Genomic DNA, 22,225 nt, shown 5'->3' on the forward strand with positions numbered 1-22,225 from the left:
TTCTTCTACTTATCTCTCGCTGACCACAGTAGACGCTATTTTTTCTATATTCCGTGACTTAGTTCTGTCTCGTTCAGGCGGGGTATGTCTGTCTCTTTTGCAATTTTTTCTTTAGGCTACCAGCAGTTCTAAGACCAAAGTTTCATGTGTGTTACACTTTGTTTAAGTAACCTAGGGGAATCAGATAACACTGTGGGTAGAGCAACAGTAGCCACCCCGTCAGGCGCGCACAGGGTTCGATACCCGTGTTAAACATCGTACCTCCCTCAACTGACTCAACCGTGGGATGGACATGTGACTTCTTAGAGGTAGGTCAGTGCCAGATAGATATGCACAAATGTTCCCCAAGACTTGTCGAGATCTCTGGCACCTCACTCTCCATCCACCACAAGGTTATGGAACTACTTTTATCTTTTTGTGTCCGATGCTTCAGCACTTTTTGAGGTCTTCCACATGTTATTAAAAAATGAACAGTCGAAACATGTTTGGGGGGATCAGTCCGAAACCAAGACTTTCTGGAGTTTTGTGTGCCAGTAACTAACTACTTTTACTTTTATTTTATTTTAATCTTTTTATTTGAAGATAAAGCCTGCTGTGGGTGCAATGAACTGTAAGTTGTTCACTGGGTCTAGAGTGTGGATGTGGATGTCGGAGACCTACCCTCTCCGTCAAATGCCTTTTACCTCCCCTGATACACCAAGCACTGCTAATAATCTGTTGGGTGAGTGTGGATATGAAAGTGTTGTCCGTAATTTGAATATAATTAGTCACCAATACACACAATGCATTCAGATGTGGGTGGCTGGGTGTGTATGCTGCTTGTAATGGAAGAAAGACAAGTGAAACAACTGATCTTTCTTAGCTTATGATTTATTCTCAATAAACCCAAAATTATGTTCTCTCTCTCTCTTTTTCAATCTCTCTCTCTGCACACACACACACACAGTCAGCGCCAGAAGGAACAGGTGTAAGATAGAGCTCAAATGTTTTATCTTCGATCTTTTAGTTTTGCATAAGTAGCCGACGTGAGATAAGAGCAGTTAGCACAATAATCTAACTATACATCACAGTATTGGAATAGCTGTTGTTTGTCTTTTATTCTGGCTTTCTTCTATCAATATTTTACAAGTGAGAAAGGTTAAAAGTCTCTTCCACAAGTAGCCTGTAAGGGGTTTAAATGTCTTATTTGTAAAGCAAATCTCTACAAATGACTTGGTAGTCATTTTGTGGGCCTGCATGCCGTGAAGCAGATTCCTGTAACGGGCTGCTGGTGTCAGGATGTCGGACGGCAGGTGAAAGGTTACTAAGGGCAAGCAATCCAGCTGTTTCCACATTTACTTGATCCAACAGGCTCACAGATACCTGCAAGCAAATGGGTTGTGTAACATCGTGAACAAATTAAGTGTGGATAATGAACCTGTACTTAGTGTTATAATCGATACGTAGTGTAATTTTCAAAAAGTGTTGTATTATATTATACTTAACAAATAATTGGTTTTGACTTATGGGGTACGCTGTACTTTCTTTATTTATCACAGACGTAAAAATCCATGCTTATATACACACATGGGCACACTAGTACGCGTACATACTTGTTAGTACATAGAAGCATACATGTACACATACACACATAGATGCATGTAAGTACCTAGATAAATATATAAATAGATATGCATACATACACGCACAACTAGACTTTGATTGATTGCATTCTAAATATTTAACATAGCATACTTAGACACTTTCCTCAGATGGGGAACAGACTATGAGCTTATGACAGATGTTGAGATAAGTATTACAGCGTGGTTAGAGAATATAACAGGTTTTGAAAGGAATTCCACGAGTTGTTTGAATAATGAAACATTCGCGTTGGAGATTAACAGAAGTCATGCAATCTTGAATAATTATTCAGGATCTAGTTTATCCTCGAAAACATTTCTATTGTCAGTACCTGTTTATGCACAGAATAAAAAGGAATTTACATATCAGCAAAAAAACATGGATGACAGTTATCCATAACATGTTAGTGACACATCTCATGCCATGTCTTTGATACAAGGTACACCAAAATCTAAGATTAGTCAAAGTACCAAACAGGCCCAACAGCTAGCTTCCCATACCCGGATGTCCCTTGGGACTGGCGAGGTTGATTGGGTTAGAGATGCTCCACCTACAGAAGACGTCGCCCAGTTCCTCGCCGTTGGACACGCCATCATTGTCAGAATCCTTCCGACACAACTCAGGAGTCCACATATTTCCAGCAGCGGCAAAATCCTGGAAGAGAAAAGACAGTAACAATTACAAACTTTTTTTGGCTGCTAATGCATGCATTCTAGTTTATGACAATCACTTTAGAGAAACATGTCAGACTTGATATTTTTTGATAATTTAAATTTTTATGCAACTTTGATTGAAGGAGGAGGTGAGGTTTGCGCACTTGAAGCAAGTTCGGGAGTGACTGGCCTCATGTTTTGCTCTGCACTTTCTACATTTCCACGATGTTTTGATGACTCTGCGTGTGCAGGACAATATTTAAGAGCATCTGCTAAATCTTTCAACTGGTGACAGTATTCTATAAAAGATATATGCTTTACAGTGGCACCAAATGATTATAAATGCTTGCTTCGTTGCTGATTTGTTAAACAGAAATTTGTTAGACAGAGTACTTATCTACAGGACGGGAGAAAGAAACCTGTTGTCTCGAGACCATGTCCTGCTCGGAGCGGTCAGTGAGAAAGTTACGTGGTCCTTTTTTTAAAACTACTTCATTGAAGTGTACATCTCAGGTAACTGCATTAGGTTTGTGTATGAACGATGACAGGTTCAAAATTTTTGAAGTATTTCAACTTCGGAGATTTAGTGTCGACATTCTGGTTCTTGGATGTTAACGTTTGTAGCTAACGAAGAAATTCCCTGCGTTTTAGTTTTCAAAACGGACATGGAGAAAATTATAAGGTTATATATTGATATTCAATATATATTTAATGATATGTATCTGTGTGTGTTTTGTTTTCATGTGAAAAATCTGTAGAAGGCTGATGAGTATGTACTGCTATGATATTTGGAGATAAACCAAACAGGTCTTGTCGTATTCCTCTGAATTTGTTGAGCGTAAGCTTTAATTTCTGAGATGTTATAAAAAACGGTATGCAACCCATTCGGAAATCTGAGAATTATTAAAAGAAAGCAACTCTATACAAGGTGTTATATGGTATGGAAACGTGCGGCTAAAATGTTACTGAAAATATTCAATCAAGCAAATCAAATATCGTAACATAAGAACACACATCAGATTAATATTCACGAATTCTTCTTTCAACCCTTACACGTCGATGGCGAAAGCAATAAAAAGAGAGACAGATGGGGTAAAAAAAAGTAGGGGGTAGAGAAAAATAGACACGTGAAAGACTGATGCAGGACAACAAATGCACCTACAACTCCGAAACGGTTTTTTCTTCCGCCGCCCTGGATCGCTCGGTGACCAACCCCAGGCCAAGGCATTTGGTTACAGGGGTTACGTACATTCCTGCCGTTAGGAATACTGTCCTGAAAGGAGGAGTAGGATTCTGCCAAAGGTAGCAACGCTACCGCCAAGATAGAGGTGAACACCTGGAGACAAAACAAATGTGGACAAAACAAATGTCAGACAAAACAAATTTCGGTGTCAGAAAGCTTGCTGAAATTTCACAAAAAAACCCAAAAAAACGCCACATAGAGCATTTCACAGCAGGCAGCAAGACAGCGGGCAATAAAATGTGTCACGTGATGCTCAATACCGCGTGCAATAAAAACAGAGGATGGGATACATAATAGCAATGAAACAGAATTTGTCACGCAGTCATGAAACGGCATCCTTTAGAAGACCATCCTTACAGAACAGTCAGCTAACTGTCAAAACAGTGCGAAAGCATAAATAATTTTTAAAGGGAGATAAAGCTATAAAGTGAAAAAAGCTGGTAAAGGAAGCAAACCAATGTCAGGGAGGTAACCCCGACAGCTGAGTGGCCTCCGCGAAAATTTGTCTTACAGAACTTGCACATATAGATAGAGATTGTTATTTTGTTCAAGCAAAGGATGAAATCGTTGCAATATGAAATAAAAAGACAAGAAAAATAAATGTTTATGTTGTAAGATCATACAAAGTGTAAAAGCATGCAGCTTTAACAAGTACTTCTGAGTAGATTAACATGGCTTTGATAAATAGTAACAGTTCTAATGAATATATTGAGATAAAAAAATAATACAGCAATTCATTCACTTACTGAGCCTTGAGAAAATGCGAGTATCCACTTGTTTTCAATGAAATGTTTGCAGTAAATAATGCATTTAGCTGTTGTTGCAATAAAGCTGTCAAGTATTACAGATGTCTTTAGTCAAAGTGTGTGCAATAAGACAAATTTGAAAGAGCGAGGTGTGAGAGAAATATTCATCAAAGTCAAACAACCCAAGTGATCAACGAGGACTTTATAGGTACTTGGCACAGAAAGACTTAGAAAATAACAAAACAAACACTTAAAAGAACAAGGAAGGAAGACATTAAAAGAAGATTACCAATAAATGTAGAACAGACAAGATGCCCTGAGGAGGTGCAGAAAGCAAAGAAACGAACATTTTTGTTAAAAAGACAAGGTGAAGTTCGTGATGCAAATTTATACCTGGTTTTCTTAGGACTGTCAGGTGTAACTTAAGTGAGAAAAACATAAATAAGTTTAAAACAATTGCTTACAGTTACAGATGTCATCCTAGATTCCCGTCCTCAAGTGAGACAGGAAGCAGGGCAGAGTTTCTCAGTTATATAGCACTGGATGAGCCGTTATGGCCTTTGTGACATCAGAGGTCGCCACAATTTATTCAGATCGTCCTACAAGTGGGCTGAGGTACGAGTTTTAAATCCATTGCTTTCGTGGCCTGTCTGCAGGTAATCCTTTAGTCCATCCTAGAATCTTTGTGTTGCACCAACCTGTCATTCAAACGTGTTAAATATTCTCTTGAATTCATCAATTTGTGTTTGTCCATCTCTGGATATCTTTCTGTGTATCTATCTCTCCCAACACACGCTGACAGATAAACATAAGAAAGGGTATTAAAAATTACTATTATTTACTACATTAACTATTCAAATAAACAATCAAATTAACATATTTTATAGTTTAGTTGTTTGAGTAATGTGTTTTTTTGCGCTCACATTTTATTTGTGGCCTCAAGAATATGACAAATATCCTCTGGTTAGCCTTTCCCAGGTTCTAAGGGACGTTACTGCGGAGTAGCCCGAGCAGCTTTAAATGCGCATGCGCCACGTCCTCGAGTTCTCTCCCCTGAGGATAATGCCGCCAGCTACAAAGTCAACAAACAAAATGTCATGTCAAACGTCACATGGCAGACGTCACTTTTCCGGATGCACCTGTAACGTAACAGAATGATGTCGAAAATTTTTATTGCAGTTCTTAGAAGCAGCTTTTAAAAATGTTGTTACATGTAGGAAATGGCGTCGTGTTGAAAAACCAGTTTCCTCAAAGCCTTTTTTTCTGACAAATTAATGATGTGCCAGAAACTAGACACGTTTCGGTTTAGCCGACCTTTACACTTGGAGGTGGAAGTTGCTGAAATTATTTGATTTGTAGACAAGAGTTGGAAGAAATGTTTAGTGTAAACTCGCGGTCACACACACTGACACAGTACGCAAAGGTGTTTATACAAGTAGATGAGAACTAATAGATGTATAGGCTGTAGGAAAAGGTGTGGATACGTTTGAATGAAATGGATGACAGTGTGCGTGTGTTGATAGTTGTGATACAATACAATACATAACAACTTTATTGATTCCCAGGTGCAATTCAAGGTAGTGCTCGTACTAGCAATGGTATATACATAAACATGATATAAAAAAAATAATATAAATGTACATGTTCAAATAGTGTCTTTCTCACACACATTCTCTCACTTATTACACCAGTTTGACTGTCTGCAAGTAAAGGTTCCTGGTGTCATAAGAGTGTGAGAACTATGCTTTCTACTAAGTCATTGGTTTCTTGTTCTCCAGAGCAGCCTAGCTCCTCAGACACTTGTTTTCCAATGCCTGGAACCAACGCTTCATATCCGTAAACCACGATCGGTACTACAAAGAATTTGTACAGATTACAAAGAATTTGTACAGATTACAAAGAATTTGTACAGATTACAAAGAATTTGTACAGATTACAATTCGTAGTAATCATGTTATGGCTGCCCATGGCCATTGACGATGCTTTTTGTTATGATCCTGGTGTGGTCGACATTTGTTGTAGAATAGTTGCCAGTGATTATTATTTATACTACCTGAATGAGAGCGGTGCAGGTGTAAAAGGCCATTGACACCTTCCCTGCTACCCGATGGTCATGGCTGAAGTATGGCTTGTCGCCGGCAACACAAGACGGAGATAGGCTACCCGGACAAGCTGCACTTTCACACTTGTCACTTTTGGTCACATGTTGAAATTATTTTTTGAAATATGCCTGAAGCGCTTTAATTAGTTGTAGGGTATAATTAAATTTGTTTAATGACAATGGTAGGGATAATATATGCCAATGAATTTGCTGTCCCTGATTCACTGTGGGGATATAGAGGATATGTCTCTAGTAAATCGGTCGCTATGTGCAATGAACTCGCAGTGAATGTTGTTGTTGTTGTTGTTGTTGTTGTTGTTGCTGCTGCTGTTGTTGTTGTTGTTGTTGTTGTTGTTGTTGTTGTTGTTGTAAAACTACTGGCCATGTTATTTTGGCCATCTATTCATGGTACACGTTGTCCTTTTCGCGTACTGTAAGACCCACCACTGTCACCCGCACTCATAAACGCCCTTCATAATATTTTAAATCGTGTGCAATAAATCACCGAGAAAGGCAGATGCGGGAAGATCACAAAGATATTTGAGAATTGGTGTAAAGCAAGAAGCATCGGTGGTCTAGTGGTAGAATACTCGCCTGCCACGCGGGTGACCCGGGTTCGATTCCCGGTCGATGCATTATGTTTTGTCGATTTGCTTTATTTTTATAATAACTGGTGACTGTGCTGATATGTAAGGCAACAGTGTTGATGTCTAGCTGTAGCACTCGTTCGTGCATCCTTCCTGTCTCGTGCGCAGATATTTCACAAAATTCTTTATATTTTTCAAAATATGTTTACTCAGTGTACGAATTCTCATCCAACAATATGAACACGTTATTTTATTTACTTTGTTTTGGGTGCCACGTCCAGTTCGAAAGTATGAACATCCACGACCTGCTTTGTGTGTGTTAGAGAGAGGGCGGAGTTAGTACGTACCTATTCTCAACTACTGTATCGACTGGGTAGTTTGTTGCGAGTAAAGTGAGGTCTCTAACACCTCTCACTTCTCAATGAATGGAGGGTTAGTGATCTACCTTTACCCTTTAGCAACTTGCAGGCATATGCACAACATACTAGCTCCAAAAATTTTGATCCTACACACACTACACGTCTGCTTCGCTTGCCAGTAACAAGGCCACGGTGTGTTCCAACGAAGCTGTAAACGTTCGTTGCCACATCCGGGCATGACCTGGATGACACTCTCACATAAAAATAAATCATTGCCAAAAGCAGACGTGGAAGGATGAAGAAGATGTTTCATACCTTAGAACTGTATGAAAGGCGCATCGGTGGTCTAGTGGTAGAATACTCGCCTGCCACGCGGGTGACCCGGGTTCGATTCCCGGTCGATGCAACTTTTTGGTCGCATATACTCCCTAATCATTGTGCTCCTACAACTGTTAGTATAATAACAGTAATAAGGACAAGCTCTGGTGGAAAATAAAAACAGTATCGGAGAGACGAGCGTTAGAAAAAAAATGGATTTCTGATTAGTAAAAACTCCGCGCTTCAAAGAGTGAATATGTGTGGAAAATGGAAATCTGGAGCCAGAGACTCAGCTAACAAGTGAGGTTTCAGACAAGAAAGAAATCAGCAAAGAGAGACCGAGCAGGAGCAAAGTATGTAATACAAAGTATGTAACAAGAACAATTTAGCATCTTCCACACTTCTTCCAGCTTTTCAAATAAACTTCAGCAGGTCAAGATGTTTATCAACAGCAGTTACCACCTAACTCTTACCGTTTATTTTCAAGGGCTTTCATGATAAATGATGTAAGTGCGACTGATCAGAAGTCGTTGGATTGAATGTACTTTGTGCGAAAGTTTCCAGAAAATCAAGAAACTATCAGAAGCTGGAAGTGATGTTGTAAGATTTTATTAACATCCTCGGTACTGTATAAACCATTAAGGTTGTTGCCTAAATTGCAAAAACCCTCCCAAAGGTTTCAAAAAACAAAATGACAGGTGAATTAAAAACAAACTGAACAGGAAAACAAAAAAGGGGGGGGGGGGAATGTGTGAGACTGTCGTGCAGGTATGGGCAAACACTAAAGTAACTCCTCCTATACTTCCAGACTCAGGGTGATGATAGAGTTATTGCTGGCTGTCAAAGAGTTTTCATTAAAATTTGTAATTAACGACATTTTCTTAAGTGTACGCTAGGCATCATTGTCCCCCCTTTTCAAGAGGTAGCGAGCTGGCTGTCCTCCGTATTTATAGTAATTAAATCGCCAACGTGGCCTGGTGACATCAGGTGACACACTCACACACACACTCACACACACAGGTATACTAATGCTCCACTTTTAAAACCTGAGACTGCTACATACTAGACATATTTTCATTGAGACAATGAACAGCCTGCTCCATCACCTGTCTTCTGCCTTCTCCGATAAATAAGGTTCAAATCGTCTGGATGGGAAAGGTGTGTATGTGTGGGTGGTGATGGAGGTAGGTAGTTAAGTGTGAACTCGTATGTAGGACCTGAAGGCCTCAACATGTGTCGGAGTTTTCTCCCTTCACTAGGTTTTATCGCAGGAACTAAACATAATTCAGACTACTCCTTGTAATTCTCTGCTCGTTCATCAGTCAGTCTTGATTGATTCTTAATTAGAATGTCGTCCGAAACTATCTATCACGAACCACAACTATCAGGGCTGAAACAAAACAACTCAGCAATCGCTGGGAAAATGATTTTATTTACTTCAAACAAATAAAAATAATGTTCTTAGCTAAGAGTGTGAACATGCAGGTTACTGCCAGGCTGCTCTCACAATCACTTCTTCTCTTCAGGAAAGCGGCAAGAAGACGAGCTTTTCCGAAAAAAAAAATTTAAATATGTGGACAAAAAGAAAATGCATCCCTCCAAATATTCAGTTCAAAAGCGATTTTGACGACACATATAGTCTGTGATGCAAGAGTAACCCAGAAATGTATGTTCATGTTAATAACTTGCAACCTGTTCCTTCTGTCCACTATATTTATCAGCAAACATAATTACAACTTTCTTTCTATTTGCTGGTGCTGTCAGACGAAAAGAAATATGTGGACAACATGAAGTCAGCGATTCCTGCAGATTGTTTTCCTCCAGCCTGCATTCTTCTTGTGATGATCGCTTGCCCTGAAACGAAAGATGAAGCTCCCTTGTCAAATATTTATTATTTTGCAGCTGATGATTCATTAGATAACACTAGATAACCTTAATTAGATAACTTTAATTATTACAACAAAAAGTTATGGTGAGAGTAGTTTACTGTCTAAGTAAGAACTTTTATAAGAGGATTGACACAATGTAGTCCATGCACAAAATGTTTTGAACACAATCTTTTACCAACTCAGGCTTGATTACTACTCACTTCACATCAGTTATCATCGTTTGCAGCCTTTTGCTTGTCCACCGTCTTGCAGGTGGCGTACTCGTTGCCTTCTGCCCTCAGTCTGTCTTCATTCGCGGCATGATCTTTACCCTCCTTCACACCTTTCTGCTCAAACTCACCCTCCACCTCCTGCTTGACGGCCGTGGTTTGGTATTCGGGGGGAGGGGTGAAAGGTGAAATCATGTAAAAGTTGTTCTCAGCTGCTGGCGGAAGTTTCTCCGGGTGGCGCTCCAGGTCGATGGACTTCTTCTTCCGGCGGCATCGCACGCACAAGCAGACGACGAGACAGGTCAACAACAGAAGTGCCCCACAACCACCAGCCATGGCCAGGATGACCCACATGGGAAACATTCCTGCCTTTGAGACCTCGATCACTGGTTCTTGCATGTGTGCACTGGCTGCCTGCAATAATAATAATATCATGCAAAGGAGTCCAAACACACTTATATTTTAAGTTCTCTTCCCTTGTCTGTGGTGTCAGGAGTGTGAAATTACTGTTATTCTGAATATTCCAACTGCTAAGGATTGAGGCTTTTAAGATAAAATGATTTACAAAGGAATAAAACTTTCTTTTTTTCCCCCTTCGCAAAAATTTTTTAAATTCATTTATAACTCTGTAGTATGGGAGGGCTTTTGAATGCCATTATTTCTCCCTCCAAACCATCTGTGTGTGATGAGAGAGAGAGAGAGTTAAAGTGCTAAAGATTGGGAGTTGGATCGAGAGAGGAGGAGAGCGGGTAGTACACTTGGTCAAAAGAGAGAAATGAGGTCTGCTTTCGTCTACACTCTACAGGAAGGTTTTTAAATATTTTTTTTTTTATTTTTTTTATTTTTTTTCCTGACAGAAGAAAACTTAGTGCAGGCAGTAATGACGGCCCTGGAGCTCGGTGGCGAGAGGTAGACAAGCAAACTGTATGCACTGGGATTAATGCAGGTTGTAAAATGCTCGCATGAACAAAGACAACACAAAGGACCTTGTGTAATCCTGTAAACTGCCCTACCCTACCCTACCAGTTTGGGTTTTTAGCTACCTGAGAGGAACAACCATCTCTTAACTGGCAAAAGCTTGCCTTCATCCTTTGTTTTCAAGAGAATATCCAACTTCTTGTTTAACTGTTGTTGGGTTTTTTTTTTTAGTATTTATTTATTTTATGAAGGAAACAACAAATCAAGAAACTGTTTGATTTTTAAATGTTTGTCTTTGAAATTAGTGTTTATTGGTATGCTCGTAAGAATTTGTTTGCATTGTTTTTGTGACTAGGTTATTTACGAAAACAGACATTTGCGGTGTTGTTTGCTTTACTTTCTCCATTACGACCATCTGTTTCACTGTTACTGAGGACTAACGGGCTGTTAGACACTTGCACCTCGCGTGTTGTCAGTCACTGATGTCAGGAGGTTGATTAGAACATAGATATCCATAGACAAGTGCGAACGCTCACACACACGCACGCACACATGCACGCACTCACGCACAGATATGAACATAGATCTTCATCATTCACTCGCCCATGCTCACACGTACTTATAAATAATAATAGTAAACTCATGCACTCACATTTCACACACAAATTTAAGCATATATGAATAGAAATTAACAAGTAAAATCAAATAAAGAAAAAATGGAGCTAACAGAATAGAGAATATTATCCAGTCTGTCATCAAGCTACATCGCTTGCGGTGGAAGGAAGTAGCAAGGAAAAACAATGTCAAAAAAAGCTTCCTCCAACGTATTTCCTTGGCGGCGAGGTCGCGACAGTGACATTTGTTTTCGTGCGGAAAATGCTGTCCTGTCTTCATAAATACTTAGTGAAAAATGGAGAGGAAATAAAAGCCCTTCCAGCACAATTAACAGTTTGTTTTACGTGGTGGGAGCAGATGGGACTGAAAAAAAAAAAACGTTCACGTCTGTACGTGCACTTCCCTGAGTCTGAAGATAAGTTTTATTACATTAATTAAAATGTGAACCCACTCCTTGAGCTTGCTCGAACGAAAATGTGTGCATGGGGTGAGAGAGTAAAATGTCTACCACCAAATTTGAGTCCAGTTTTCAAGAAACTGAGATGAAGATGTAGTTGAAGTCACTATGCAGTTCTTGAACACTGTATTCACTTGACTAACTTGAACAATTTACATCCGTCAAAGGCTGATTTTAACTGAACAAATACAGACAAACTTTTAACTAACTTTGACAAAGTTATTTTATCAGGATTTTACACAAATTTTCGCAATATGCGAGCATGTTAATAATGGATTGTCCAACCTCCGAAGTTTCATTGTATTGACAAATTAGTGGCAAACCCTCGGTTTCCGTGTGACTTTTACACACAACTTAGCCAATCTTGGTTAATTAAACATGTGGTTAATTATTAAGAAAGGCCGTCAGTAGAAAACCAACTATCGTGAGTAAGTTCTGACACCTGTGGTACTGTACCTTGTGTTCGTGTTCAGGGATGCTCTTTAACGATGCCTTGCGTGCAGCAGAGTCTCTTGCTGAAGGGACAGAAGAATCCCCACCAGAGACTTTGGCATCAACTGCTGGTGGGGAGGCGGTGGCGGCGGTGGTGCCGGCTGAGGAGACTGTGGACAAACATGTCACAACATCAAATTGCAGTGAGATTGTTTCCTTTCCCTGTCCGCTCCTACCCGTGTCTTTGCTTTTATGGGTATGTCTTTTTGTGGGGGTATCCCTCTTTTTCCTTCTGTCTCTCCCCAGTACTACCGGAATATTTAGGAGCAAACCAACCCCAGAAATTTATTCAAAACAGTACCTTTTTATATGTTTTCAATCATATTTAAATATAGTTTGAAGTGATGAAAGACGCCAAGAGAACTTTCTACTTCGCTTAGTTTCGAAGTGCTGTCTACTGTAAATGACTATATTGTAGGAACCAGGGAGGCAAAGAGCGGGGAGGGTCAGCGCCCCCTCAAAAAAAAAAAAAAAAAATGAGAATGTCGTTCACTGTCAGCGAGTTTGCATCCTCTCCCCGCCAAAAAAAAAAACATCACCACCAAAGGCCGAGCATCTTCCTACGCCACAGAGTCGCTATATTGCTGACATTATTTCTCACATTATTGTGCCATGTATCAGACATTTCCAGTATGTGAGGACCTACCTCTGTCTGGAAAAGATGGCGCAGGATTTGGGAAGATCGGTGGTGACGTCATCCCGGTGGCAACCTTTCCAGTCGCCTCTTCTTGGACTACATCGGACAATAGTTCAAGAGTACCCACAATCAGAGGTAATGTATAATATGAAGCCATTAAAATAATTTTATATTTTTGTAGTAATAGCAGCAGTAGCAGCGATAGTAATAGTACTTCGTACATTATCAGTGACAGAGGAGTTTGAATTTTATTCATGAGGATGATGATAATAATAATAAATGCAAAACTTGTAAAGCGCATACTCACACTCCTAAGGAGCATGCTCTTAGCGCTTGAGAACAATAATAAAATATGGACAGCATGCGAGGGACAGGAAAACAAAGAAATAACACATCAACTATACAAGAATAAACAATATTAACGAATAATAAAATAAAGACAGAAATACAGAAAAACAGGAAACACAAATAAGAACCAAATAACAAGAACAAGAGCTGAGAGTAACATGATATTGTGAAAGGAAGGGTGTGAAAAAGGCCTAGCATTATAGGAAGAAGTGGTTTTTTCAGACTTAATGAATAAAATATTGTCTGTTGTATTAAATCTGCTTTAAAGTGCCCTACTTCGCAAGCGCAGACAAAACTGTCCCAGGAATGCCAATGTCGACTGCAGCATCCTTTTGCCCACAGCTCCAACCTGATCGGTTCCACACAGATCCTGAGCCTGTTGCATTATGCAGGGTCCGATCACCTGACTGTTCCTGTTCAATGAAAAATGCTCTTTAGACAAAGTTAATCGTAGAGGATGATTAGAATCAGTAGATAAAGACTGAAAAAAGACAACAATCTGATGATTGAAGCTGATCTGCTTCTTAGTTCCCTTGTCCAGAACATGCTTTCCTGAGTATTTCTTACCGGCAGACTTGAGAAAGCTGTTCCTGGTTCTGAGAGTTGATGATATCAAAGAGAGAAGTGGTGATGCCAGCCTGAGCAAGGCAGCCATTAAGGAGGGCTTCTGTTTTAGTTTTGCACTCGGCGATCCTTTGTATTATCGTCAGTTCTTGACTGGCTGTCCCTGAACACAAAACGAAGCTGTGTGTTTATTGTGTTGTGTCCTGAGATCAATCTGAATTCTTTTTTTTACGATCAACGAAGCCATTGTTTCTTGACTGAATGTTTATGATTATAGACCAACTCCTGGACAGAAACACTTTTATCTACTAATTTCTGTGATGTACACAAGGTTTTCTACTTACCCTAAAAGTCTATAATTACAAAGAATGAGAGAAACCTAATTTTTACCTTGAGTTGGGCTGCTCTGACTGTTCGCGAACATCTGAGGCTTCATCTCATTCTGGACCCGCTCTTCCGGAGCCAGCTGAGGCAGCTGCTCAAGGATTGCTCCGGGCCGGAAGGAGCTTTGGGTTGTCTGCTCGTTAACCATCACCGGTCCCTCATCTTCGTACTCGACGTTTGGCTGCTGGTTCGGGGGCGGGGTGGTGAGGATGCTGGTCAGTAAGGGGGCGGGGATGGGGTTTGGGTCAGAGTTCACCTCCTGCGACGTGTCGGTATGTTCTTGCTGAGATACATCGGACTCAGATGACTCCTGTTGCAGCGGTTGTTGTTGCTGCTGTTGCTGTTGCTGTTCCTGCTGCTGAGGAGGCTGGGGTTGTTGTTGCTGCTGTTGCTGAGGTTGTTGTTGTTGTGCCTGTTGTTGCTGGAGTGTCCGCCGGCGCATTGTTTGCTCCATGACGTGTCGCATCATCATCTGTCGTTCCCACTGCTGCTGGTTGGCCAGCGCCTGCTGGGCCATCATGGCCGCCATGTAGCTGGACATATCGTTGTGGGTCTGGGGCTGGCCGGGAGGTGACTGCTGGGCAGTCGAGTAGGAAGGACCACGTGGTCGGAGGTAAGGGAACTGCCGACGAGAAGTGCTGGAAGTCCAGGATTGTCCCTGGGAAACACCTTTCCTTCCAAAACTGGCTTCTTTAAAGAAAGTCAAAAAATCATAATCATCAATCATCAATCATCATTATGAGTATGCCCCTTTCATCTCCCATATCTATAAATACAGGCACACCTATAAACACACACAACCTATATATATACACACATACCAGCATAGCTCGTGTTACAATCATAATTGGCATGTTAACTACTCATCATCTCAGTCTCAGTGCCAGCAGCGGGTGTACATCTGTGCAAGTACACGTGTTTACTTTCGCACAGGCGGATGAATAACTCTGTTCAGGAAAGTTCACGAAAGAGCATGTTGAAGGAGGACAGTGTAAGAATATTTGCTCGAGAGCTCAAGAAGCGGAGACTGACCGGGTCGACCCTGACCGCCGACGACCTGTCGAATGAGGCTCCCGGGCTGAAAGTTGCTGGAGGGTAGTCGGGAGATGAGTCCTCGGAGTGGCCTGCAAGGTCAAGGAACACAACTGAAATGTCAAGGTCTCATCTAAGTGTGTGTAAGTGTGTGTAAGTGTGTGTGGAAGGGGTAGTTCACAGAGTCTTTTCTGTGGATATAACCTTTATATGCCGACCGTCAGTGCGAAGCTATGCACACCTACACTAGCGCTGGTCCCGTTACCTGGGAGTCTGCACCATCACAGGTGGCAGCTGTGTGCTTGCTGCGCTGCTGCTGCTGTAGTCGCGGTTATTCTGCCGCAGTCCGCCGTACACGCTGGCCATCAGCAGCTGTCCGGGGCTGGACACGCCCCCAGTGCTGCTGTCGCCGTCACGGATGGTCTGCTGGCACGTGTTGCCCCAGTAACCAGACCTGCACTCGCACGTGGCCACTCCGTTCTTCAGGAGCAGACGACCTCCGTTGGCACATGGCGACTGTCCTGCTGAGGGCGCTTCCAGTATGTCTAGATAAGCCAGACAGGATTAAGAGGTCACAGATTGCTGAAATTATCTAGTTATTAATATAATCTCTCTCTGCCTCTCTTCTTTCCTCGGTGTGAGAGAAAGAACTGAAAAATCAGTTCAAAATCGAATAGTACAACATAAATATGTTTAAGCTTCTAATACTGCAGCTAATTATAAAGAACTCATCTTCATATTTATCCGAAATGTTAACAGATGTAACACAACTTGTGAATCAAGCTTTAGTGGAGTATAAAGCTGTAAACAAAGAAGTAAATAGGAAATTTTGTATGTCTAAACAACACACGCAGACAAATGATGTTTTATAGAAGTCAAAGTTCAAAGTGACTTGAGATCACGTGATGTACACACTTTTCACACAGTCTCCGTTAGAGGTGGGTGTAGAGCCAGGGCAGCAGGAGGACACACTCTGGTAGCGGTACACCGGCACCACCACAGCGTGATTACACATCAGCCAGCCCTCACTGCCACCAGAAAATAAACAAAACAACTGACCAGCTGATGGATAAAAAAAAACAATTTATCTGACTATTTCTCCTTGTTTTTGTTGTTTTCCTTCCTATATATTTTTTCTAATCCTATTATTCATCCTTCAACATAGCAAGGAGAAAATAAGTAATTAATTTCTTTCAGAGTCTGTTCCAAAGTATGTGATATCTGATACTTTTGATTTTTTTATTCAAAGAGTGGAGTTTGTTTATTTTTACACCAAAAATGTTTTTCGGGATAAATAGCAAACGTCAAGAGCTCGTCAGAGACAGCTAAATGCGTGTACTTATAATACTACTTCTCCAAATTATTATTGATATGCGTTTGTGGAGACGGGTCTAGCAGGCAGACACCTCACCTGAGCATGCTAGATATAACAAAGGCCGTTGCTTCGTCAACGTTCTTGGGGACTGGCAGGGACTGGCCAGTCTGAGGCTGACACAGGTACGGAACCTTGACCTTCTCATACGCGGAGATGCGACGAACAGAGCTGCAGCGGCGGGAACCGTAGCCCTGCGAGTAGTAGTCGCCTGAACGCGACCCATAGCCCCGTGAGTAGTAGTCGCTAGAACGCGACCCATACACCTGCGAGTAGTAGCTGCTTGAACGCGGCGCGTAGCCCTGCGAGTAGTCGCTTGAGCGCGAGCTGTAGCTGCGGGAGTAGTAGTCGCTTGATCGCGGCAAATAGCCCCTTGAGTAGTAGTCGCTTGAGCGCGAGTAGTAGTCACCTGAACGCGTCCCGTAGCCCGAGGAGTAGTAGCTGCCTGAACGTGGCCCGTACCGCTGCAAGTTGGAGTCCGCGGCGGCGCTGTCCTCGCTCGCCCGAGGCGCGTAAAGAGATGGCGCTCGCTGGTAACTGAAAAATAAAGAAATGGCTTTAAATACTGTTATTTACTTTAAATACTGTGCAACTTCTACCGTTTTTGTTGTTATTGATTGATGATCAGACCATGGCGCTACTGTTGTGGTTGGCGCTATACCAATGTGCGTTTATCATCCTCATCATCATCATCAGCAGCAGCAGAAGGAAAAATAAGTGCAACCACTAATCAAACATAGTACATCAAAGCAAAAATGGGTTTAAACACTTAATAAACACAAAGCACTGTGTACATGCATGACAATTGTGGTTGGAGTTGTAAAACACAAAAGTCAAAAACCATATTAATTAACCTGTAATACATTGGATAAAGTCGCAAAGCGCCATGCTAATTTGGAGCATTTAGGAATATAATGTTACCTTTGTTGTGTTAAGATGTGGAATTAAGTATAAAAATAGAAAAGCGCTCAAGTATGATATCAGAAGAACACTAGGGAAGGCATTTAGGAGAAGGCAAAGGGCAGAGTTTCTGAGAAGCTCAGCCTGCAGACACCCTTCAGGATCGTCGTAAGCGGTATTTACTCTTGCAGACAGCAAGATGTCAGCCCGACATTTACAGCGTGATTCATTAAGGAATTGTTTTCCTTAAACAATGCTTTCTTTCTCAGTCTGTCACCCTCCTCTTCTCGTTTGTTCTGTCTCTCTCTAACATGTCTCTCCTCTTTCTCCCTCACTGCTCTCATTTTTCTCCCTCTCACTAACCTCTCTCACACACATACACATACACATTATACACAAGCACATTTGTGACGACTTTCCAAAATTTGTATCAGTGAGTCAACTAAGCATCAAGTAAGTTACTGAGAAATGGAATTACTGCTCAGGTGTTTATGAGTAGAGTACAAGTTGTAGTATCAAACCCTATAAGACAACAAATATTTGAGATATGACAGGCAAAGTGTTATCACGCTTGTATCAAAGAAAGCCTCAAGCTGCTTTTAGTACGGAAATAATTTTTTAATTTCATATCCCTTCTTCACGCGTCCGCCGTGGAGCTGTACATATTGTTACATATTTTTATATATTGTTAAATATTTTGACCGAGTGGTAAAAGGCATATGTAGTGGTTACAGTGGTGGGTAGAGTGGTCTTAGTGAATTATCAGTGATTATCTGAGTCTGGGATTTTCTTCTCCAGACTGTAGTACAGTACACACCACACTACTCCATCTCTCTCACGCGTGGAAGGAAGGTCCACCAACCACGGTGGTAGCTACAGACTCTCCCCACCCTCTCCATTCTTACCTCCCTTATTGTTCCTCATAATAATTATGTCCCTTGCCACTCACTGGGGCTACATCTTGCCATCCCGAAGGCAAAACACACGCTTGAGTTTGTTGTAACCTGTAGAACATGCAGCAACACCTCTCCACCATCGCCATCAATCTACCGACGAGACAAAAAGGTTCGTTGTCCCGACAACCCGCCATCGCTGCACACGCGCGTCACTCATTGCTTTCATCGTCTGTCGTCAAGCAGACCTGTGTCACCTGCAGGTTCACGGCGTGTTGAACTCTGGCAGTGACAGATGCCACGTAGCCGGCAAGATCCAGCCTGACTGTTTGAAATATTCGTCCCCCGGGACATAAAGGAGATCGACATGGGAAAAACCGAACATAATAACAAAATCTTATTTTCCTACGTTTTGCCGCCAGCAGTTTCTTAATACCATGTTAGAATTTGTTATGATATTATATAGTGAGCTGAAACAAAAATATGTCATCTAGTATCCTTTGTTAATTTTTGATACTTGTGTGTAACTTTCCATTGGAAGAATATATTGTATTTGATTCAGTTTTTTGTAGTTGTGAGGGTACACGGACTTTTCGCCGACGGACGTTTCGCCGACGGACGTTTCGGAGCCGGACGTTTTGCCGACCGGACGTTTCGCCACCGGACGTTTCGGAGTCGGACCTTTTGCCGACCGGCGTTTCGCCGCCGGACGTTTCGGCGCGGGGAACTTCATTTCGGCATTTCACGCGGGACCTTTAGCCGAAGTCAAGTGTGGGACGCCCCTTAGCTCACACATTTCTCTCGCCATTGTATCAATGTTTCAGTGAACTCTCTCTCACTATCCCTCCTCATGTGAACCGTTAGCTCACACATTTCTCTCGCCATTGTATCAATGTTTTTTCTCAAAGCTGTTGCGCATAATCTGTGACAATCAAAGTGAACTGTCTGTGAAGTCTGTGTGTAAAATTTGTTTGAAATAAAGAATTGTTGTGTAATCTAGTAGTTACTTTCATTCTTTGAGAAGTAAGTAAGCTCTCTCTCTCTCTCTGACATAATGCGGCAAAACGTCCGACTCCGAAACGTCCAGAGGCGAAATGTCCAGTCGACAAAACGTCCGGCTCCGAAACGTCCGTCGGTGAAACGTCCGTCGGCGAAACGTCCGCACACGGTTGTGAGAGTGTTGCTTGAAATGAGTGTCTGTCAGGCTCACTTCCTTACATTAATACTCAACGGGAGACCAACACAAACTTAGTCGTATGATGGAAAGAGGATAGGACGAGAAAGATGATGGACTGCTGCTTATTGCTGATGCAGGAAGGATCGCTTTCCTCAGCTGGCAGTCATTCACGATGATCGATGGGTCTTGTGTTTATGAGGACAAGAAGAAGAATTGCCCCTTGGCATCTGATGGCAGCATACAGGAATTGCTAGTGAAGTGTACTTCACTTCTATGGATCAAGCATCTAGTGTTTTTTCTAATTTAGAAATGTTCCTAAACATTTTTGATTTTACTTTTTCTTTACAACGAAGAAAATAAAATTAGGAATAATAACGGATCTCTCAACGGATAGATAAAAGCATGTATGGATCACAAAAGGAGTGACATACAAACAAAAATGTCTTTAAATCATTTAGTTAATGATGACATTTAATGGAAACAAAACAAAGAGTGATAACTTCGCAAAACAGAGAAAGTAAAGGCTCTAAATATAAGGGAATGTTTCCTTTCAGCGTCCAATGAAACAAATACAAAAGTTTTGGTGCATAAACTCCATCAAGTATTATCAGCAAAAGTCCATCAAAATCCAGTAGGTGACAATCATAGGTGAGACTGATGTAACCAGACTTTAAAATTTATTTAAAAGTGTCTTTTTAGTAGCGTGGTTAATAGACAAAACATTGTCATTTTGTTGTTGGTTACATTTTATGTGTAGATTCCCTATTGTTTCTGACCTTGTTTACTTTACATAAATAATTAGTATTCTTAACACAGCCTTCCATTTGTCATTAGTTGACATAAACTACACCCAGACATAAGATGTGACAGCTTTAGTTCAAAATAACAGTTCGTATATGATAGGTCTTAGGGCACAACTCATGTTTTTATTTAGAGAAGAGATCTTGTCACAAAAAGTTCCCTGAAAAGAGTTGGGAGAGGAAGGGAATTAGATGATTAAGAATAAAAACAGTGAAACAGACTTTAGGACAAAGGCAAGACAGATTTAGTCCTGTATATTTTACTCAAGACTCTGAATAACCTTTTCAAAATGTGTGAGGTAAGTAAATAATGTCACGTAGATGTCGCTTAAAACAAATATTTCCTGTCTCTACCGGCAGAATTAATGTCGGTCTTCACCATTCTTGACAGAAGCCATGCTTATTTATCAACTGGCTTTGAGGGGGAAAAAACATTAAATGTAAGCGACAGTTGTAGATAAACAACATTATGCTGGAATGTGACATAATCATGCAACGCACGCACGGACATAAGCACACACACACAACATGGAGTTGGGAGGAATGAGGGACAGTAGGAGACTTGTTTCTGAACTCGTCACATGATAAACATTTACCATGATATTAGCTGGGTTCGCACAGAAGCAAATGGTCTATTTTACAGTTACTTATCTTTGCAGTCTTTTCGAAATTGTAATCTCCTTGAGACCTTGCCTAAAAAATACCGGGTTAAACACATTCATACACAATTGATGTTATCTTGGTCATTATGGCAGTTTTGTCAATTTTCGGACGTAGTTTAACTGTTCCCTAAATATTAATTGAAAAAATCAATTTGTTGAATACTGTTTAGAAGTCATAAATAATGAAAATAAAACCCATCAAACTCATTGTACTTGTTTTAATTATTCCAAAGATATTTGCAAGACCTGATGAACACTCAAGAAATTACACAAATACAAGTCGACAAAATAAATAAAATGAGTGCTATCATATAATATCCGGAGTTCTGCTTCGAAAACGTTTGTAATGGCTGTCAGCTTTATGGCGGCAAAGTTTCATGATAAGAAATTATTATTGGTTGTTTTATTTCCTTTCTTTTCCTCATCTTTTCCATTTATCCTCCCTCGATCCAAGTCACACCGTTCGTTTCATTTGCTGTGCGTGACGTCAGCGCCACCTTTATTTTATGAGTTATTTCTACAATCACATATACAGCTGTCTGTGCGTGTTTCTCAAAGTTTACACCCAGGGTTTGTCACGATACCTGCTGCGCACCTTTCACGAAGGTAATAAAAGAATTGTGAGCTTTGGGGATCTTTTACAGTCGATTTTCCCAGCTTGTCTTTAAAGTGGACAGCTGAGAAAGCGTGGAGGAGTGAATGTCAAATTACGATTTTATTTTATATTAAAAAAATTACCTCGATGGGGATTTTAAAAAGAAAAATACTCTAAAACCTGAGGTACTCACCCCAGGGGAACTGAAGCCGGGTACATGCTGGACTCAGCCATTGCCCTCAGCATGGCCAAGAGAGCGAGAAGAAAAGGCCAACCCATTGGTGAGGATGAAGCCACTAGCAGCAAACCATCGACTTTTCAGACTTTGTTTTTCTACCGTGTCGTCGTCCTCCGCGTCAGTGGTGCAATGCTGCGCGCTTCAGCGGTACCTGACCATCCAGGCACAGCGGTTCCGCATGGCTGACTTCAGCATGCCCACACCGTGACGTGGCGTTGTCGGCTGGCCAGCGCACAGCCTTGCAGACCCGACAAGTCCAAGGCGACAGGTACAAAGAAAAAGCGTTATGGCTGTGAACAAGTGAGGAAGGTGAGGAAGGAAGAAAGGAGGGGTGGGGAAATAGTTTGAAGGAAAATAGCAGCGGTCGTGAGAGGTCAAGAGGAGAGGAACTTAAAAAAAAAAAATCAGATCGAGGA

General features: G+C 41.2%; 2 protein-coding genes and 2 non-coding genes across 5 annotated transcripts; 2 read left to right on the forward strand and 2 right to left on the reverse strand.

Moving 5' to 3' along the window:
• Positions 1-975: 975 nt before the first annotated feature.
• On the reverse strand, positions 976-4,871 carry LOC112566366 (temptin-like). The gene is made up of 4 exons (XM_025242521.1): positions 4,727-4,871; positions 3,436-3,609; positions 2,121-2,274; positions 976-1,362 (listed from the first exon to the last, which is right to left on the reverse strand). Exons 1-4 carry the CDS (start codon positions 4,739-4,741, stop codon positions 1,304-1,306), a joined length of 402 nt encoding a protein of 133 aa, XP_025098306.1. The 5' UTR covers positions 4,742-4,871; the 3' UTR covers positions 976-1,303.
• A 2,056-nt stretch (positions 4,872-6,927) lies between these two features.
• Positions 6,928-6,998, forward strand: Trnag-gcc. Its single transcript has one exon. It is a non-coding gene; the product is annotated as a tRNA-Gly (tRNA).
• A 646-nt stretch (positions 6,999-7,644) lies between these two features.
• Positions 7,645-7,715, forward strand: Trnag-gcc. Its single transcript has one exon. It is a non-coding gene; the product is annotated as a tRNA-Gly (tRNA).
• Positions 7,716-9,039: 1,324 nt separating this feature from the next.
• On the reverse strand, positions 9,040-22,000 carry LOC112566666. Of its 2 annotated transcripts, none has more exons than XM_025242964.1 (12): positions 21,765-22,000; positions 16,584-17,081; positions 16,088-16,200; positions 15,438-15,717; positions 15,173-15,264; positions 14,147-14,827; positions 13,760-13,919; positions 13,469-13,605; positions 12,854-12,940; positions 12,172-12,317; positions 9,717-10,139; positions 9,040-9,481 (listed from the first exon to the last, which is right to left on the reverse strand). In XM_025242964.1, the coding sequence occupies exons 1-11, from the start codon at positions 21,848-21,850 to the stop codon at positions 9,723-9,725; spliced, it is 2,697 nt and encodes an 898-aa protein (XP_025098749.1). In that variant the 5' UTR covers positions 21,851-22,000; the 3' UTR covers positions 9,040-9,481; positions 9,717-9,722. The 2 variants fall into 2 exon arrangements, with proteins under 2 accessions (XP_025098749.1, XP_025098748.1); XM_025242963.1 differs by having other exon boundaries at positions 14,147-14,830; positions 21,765-21,998.
• Between the last annotated feature and the right edge of the window lie 225 nt (positions 22,001-22,225).

The sequence above is a fragment of the Pomacea canaliculata genome, linkage group LG6 (assembly GCF_003073045.1).
Source record: "Pomacea canaliculata isolate SZHN2017 linkage group LG6, ASM307304v1, whole genome shotgun sequence".
Lineage (NCBI taxonomy): Eukaryota > Metazoa > Mollusca > Gastropoda > Architaenioglossa > Ampullariidae > Pomacea > Pomacea canaliculata.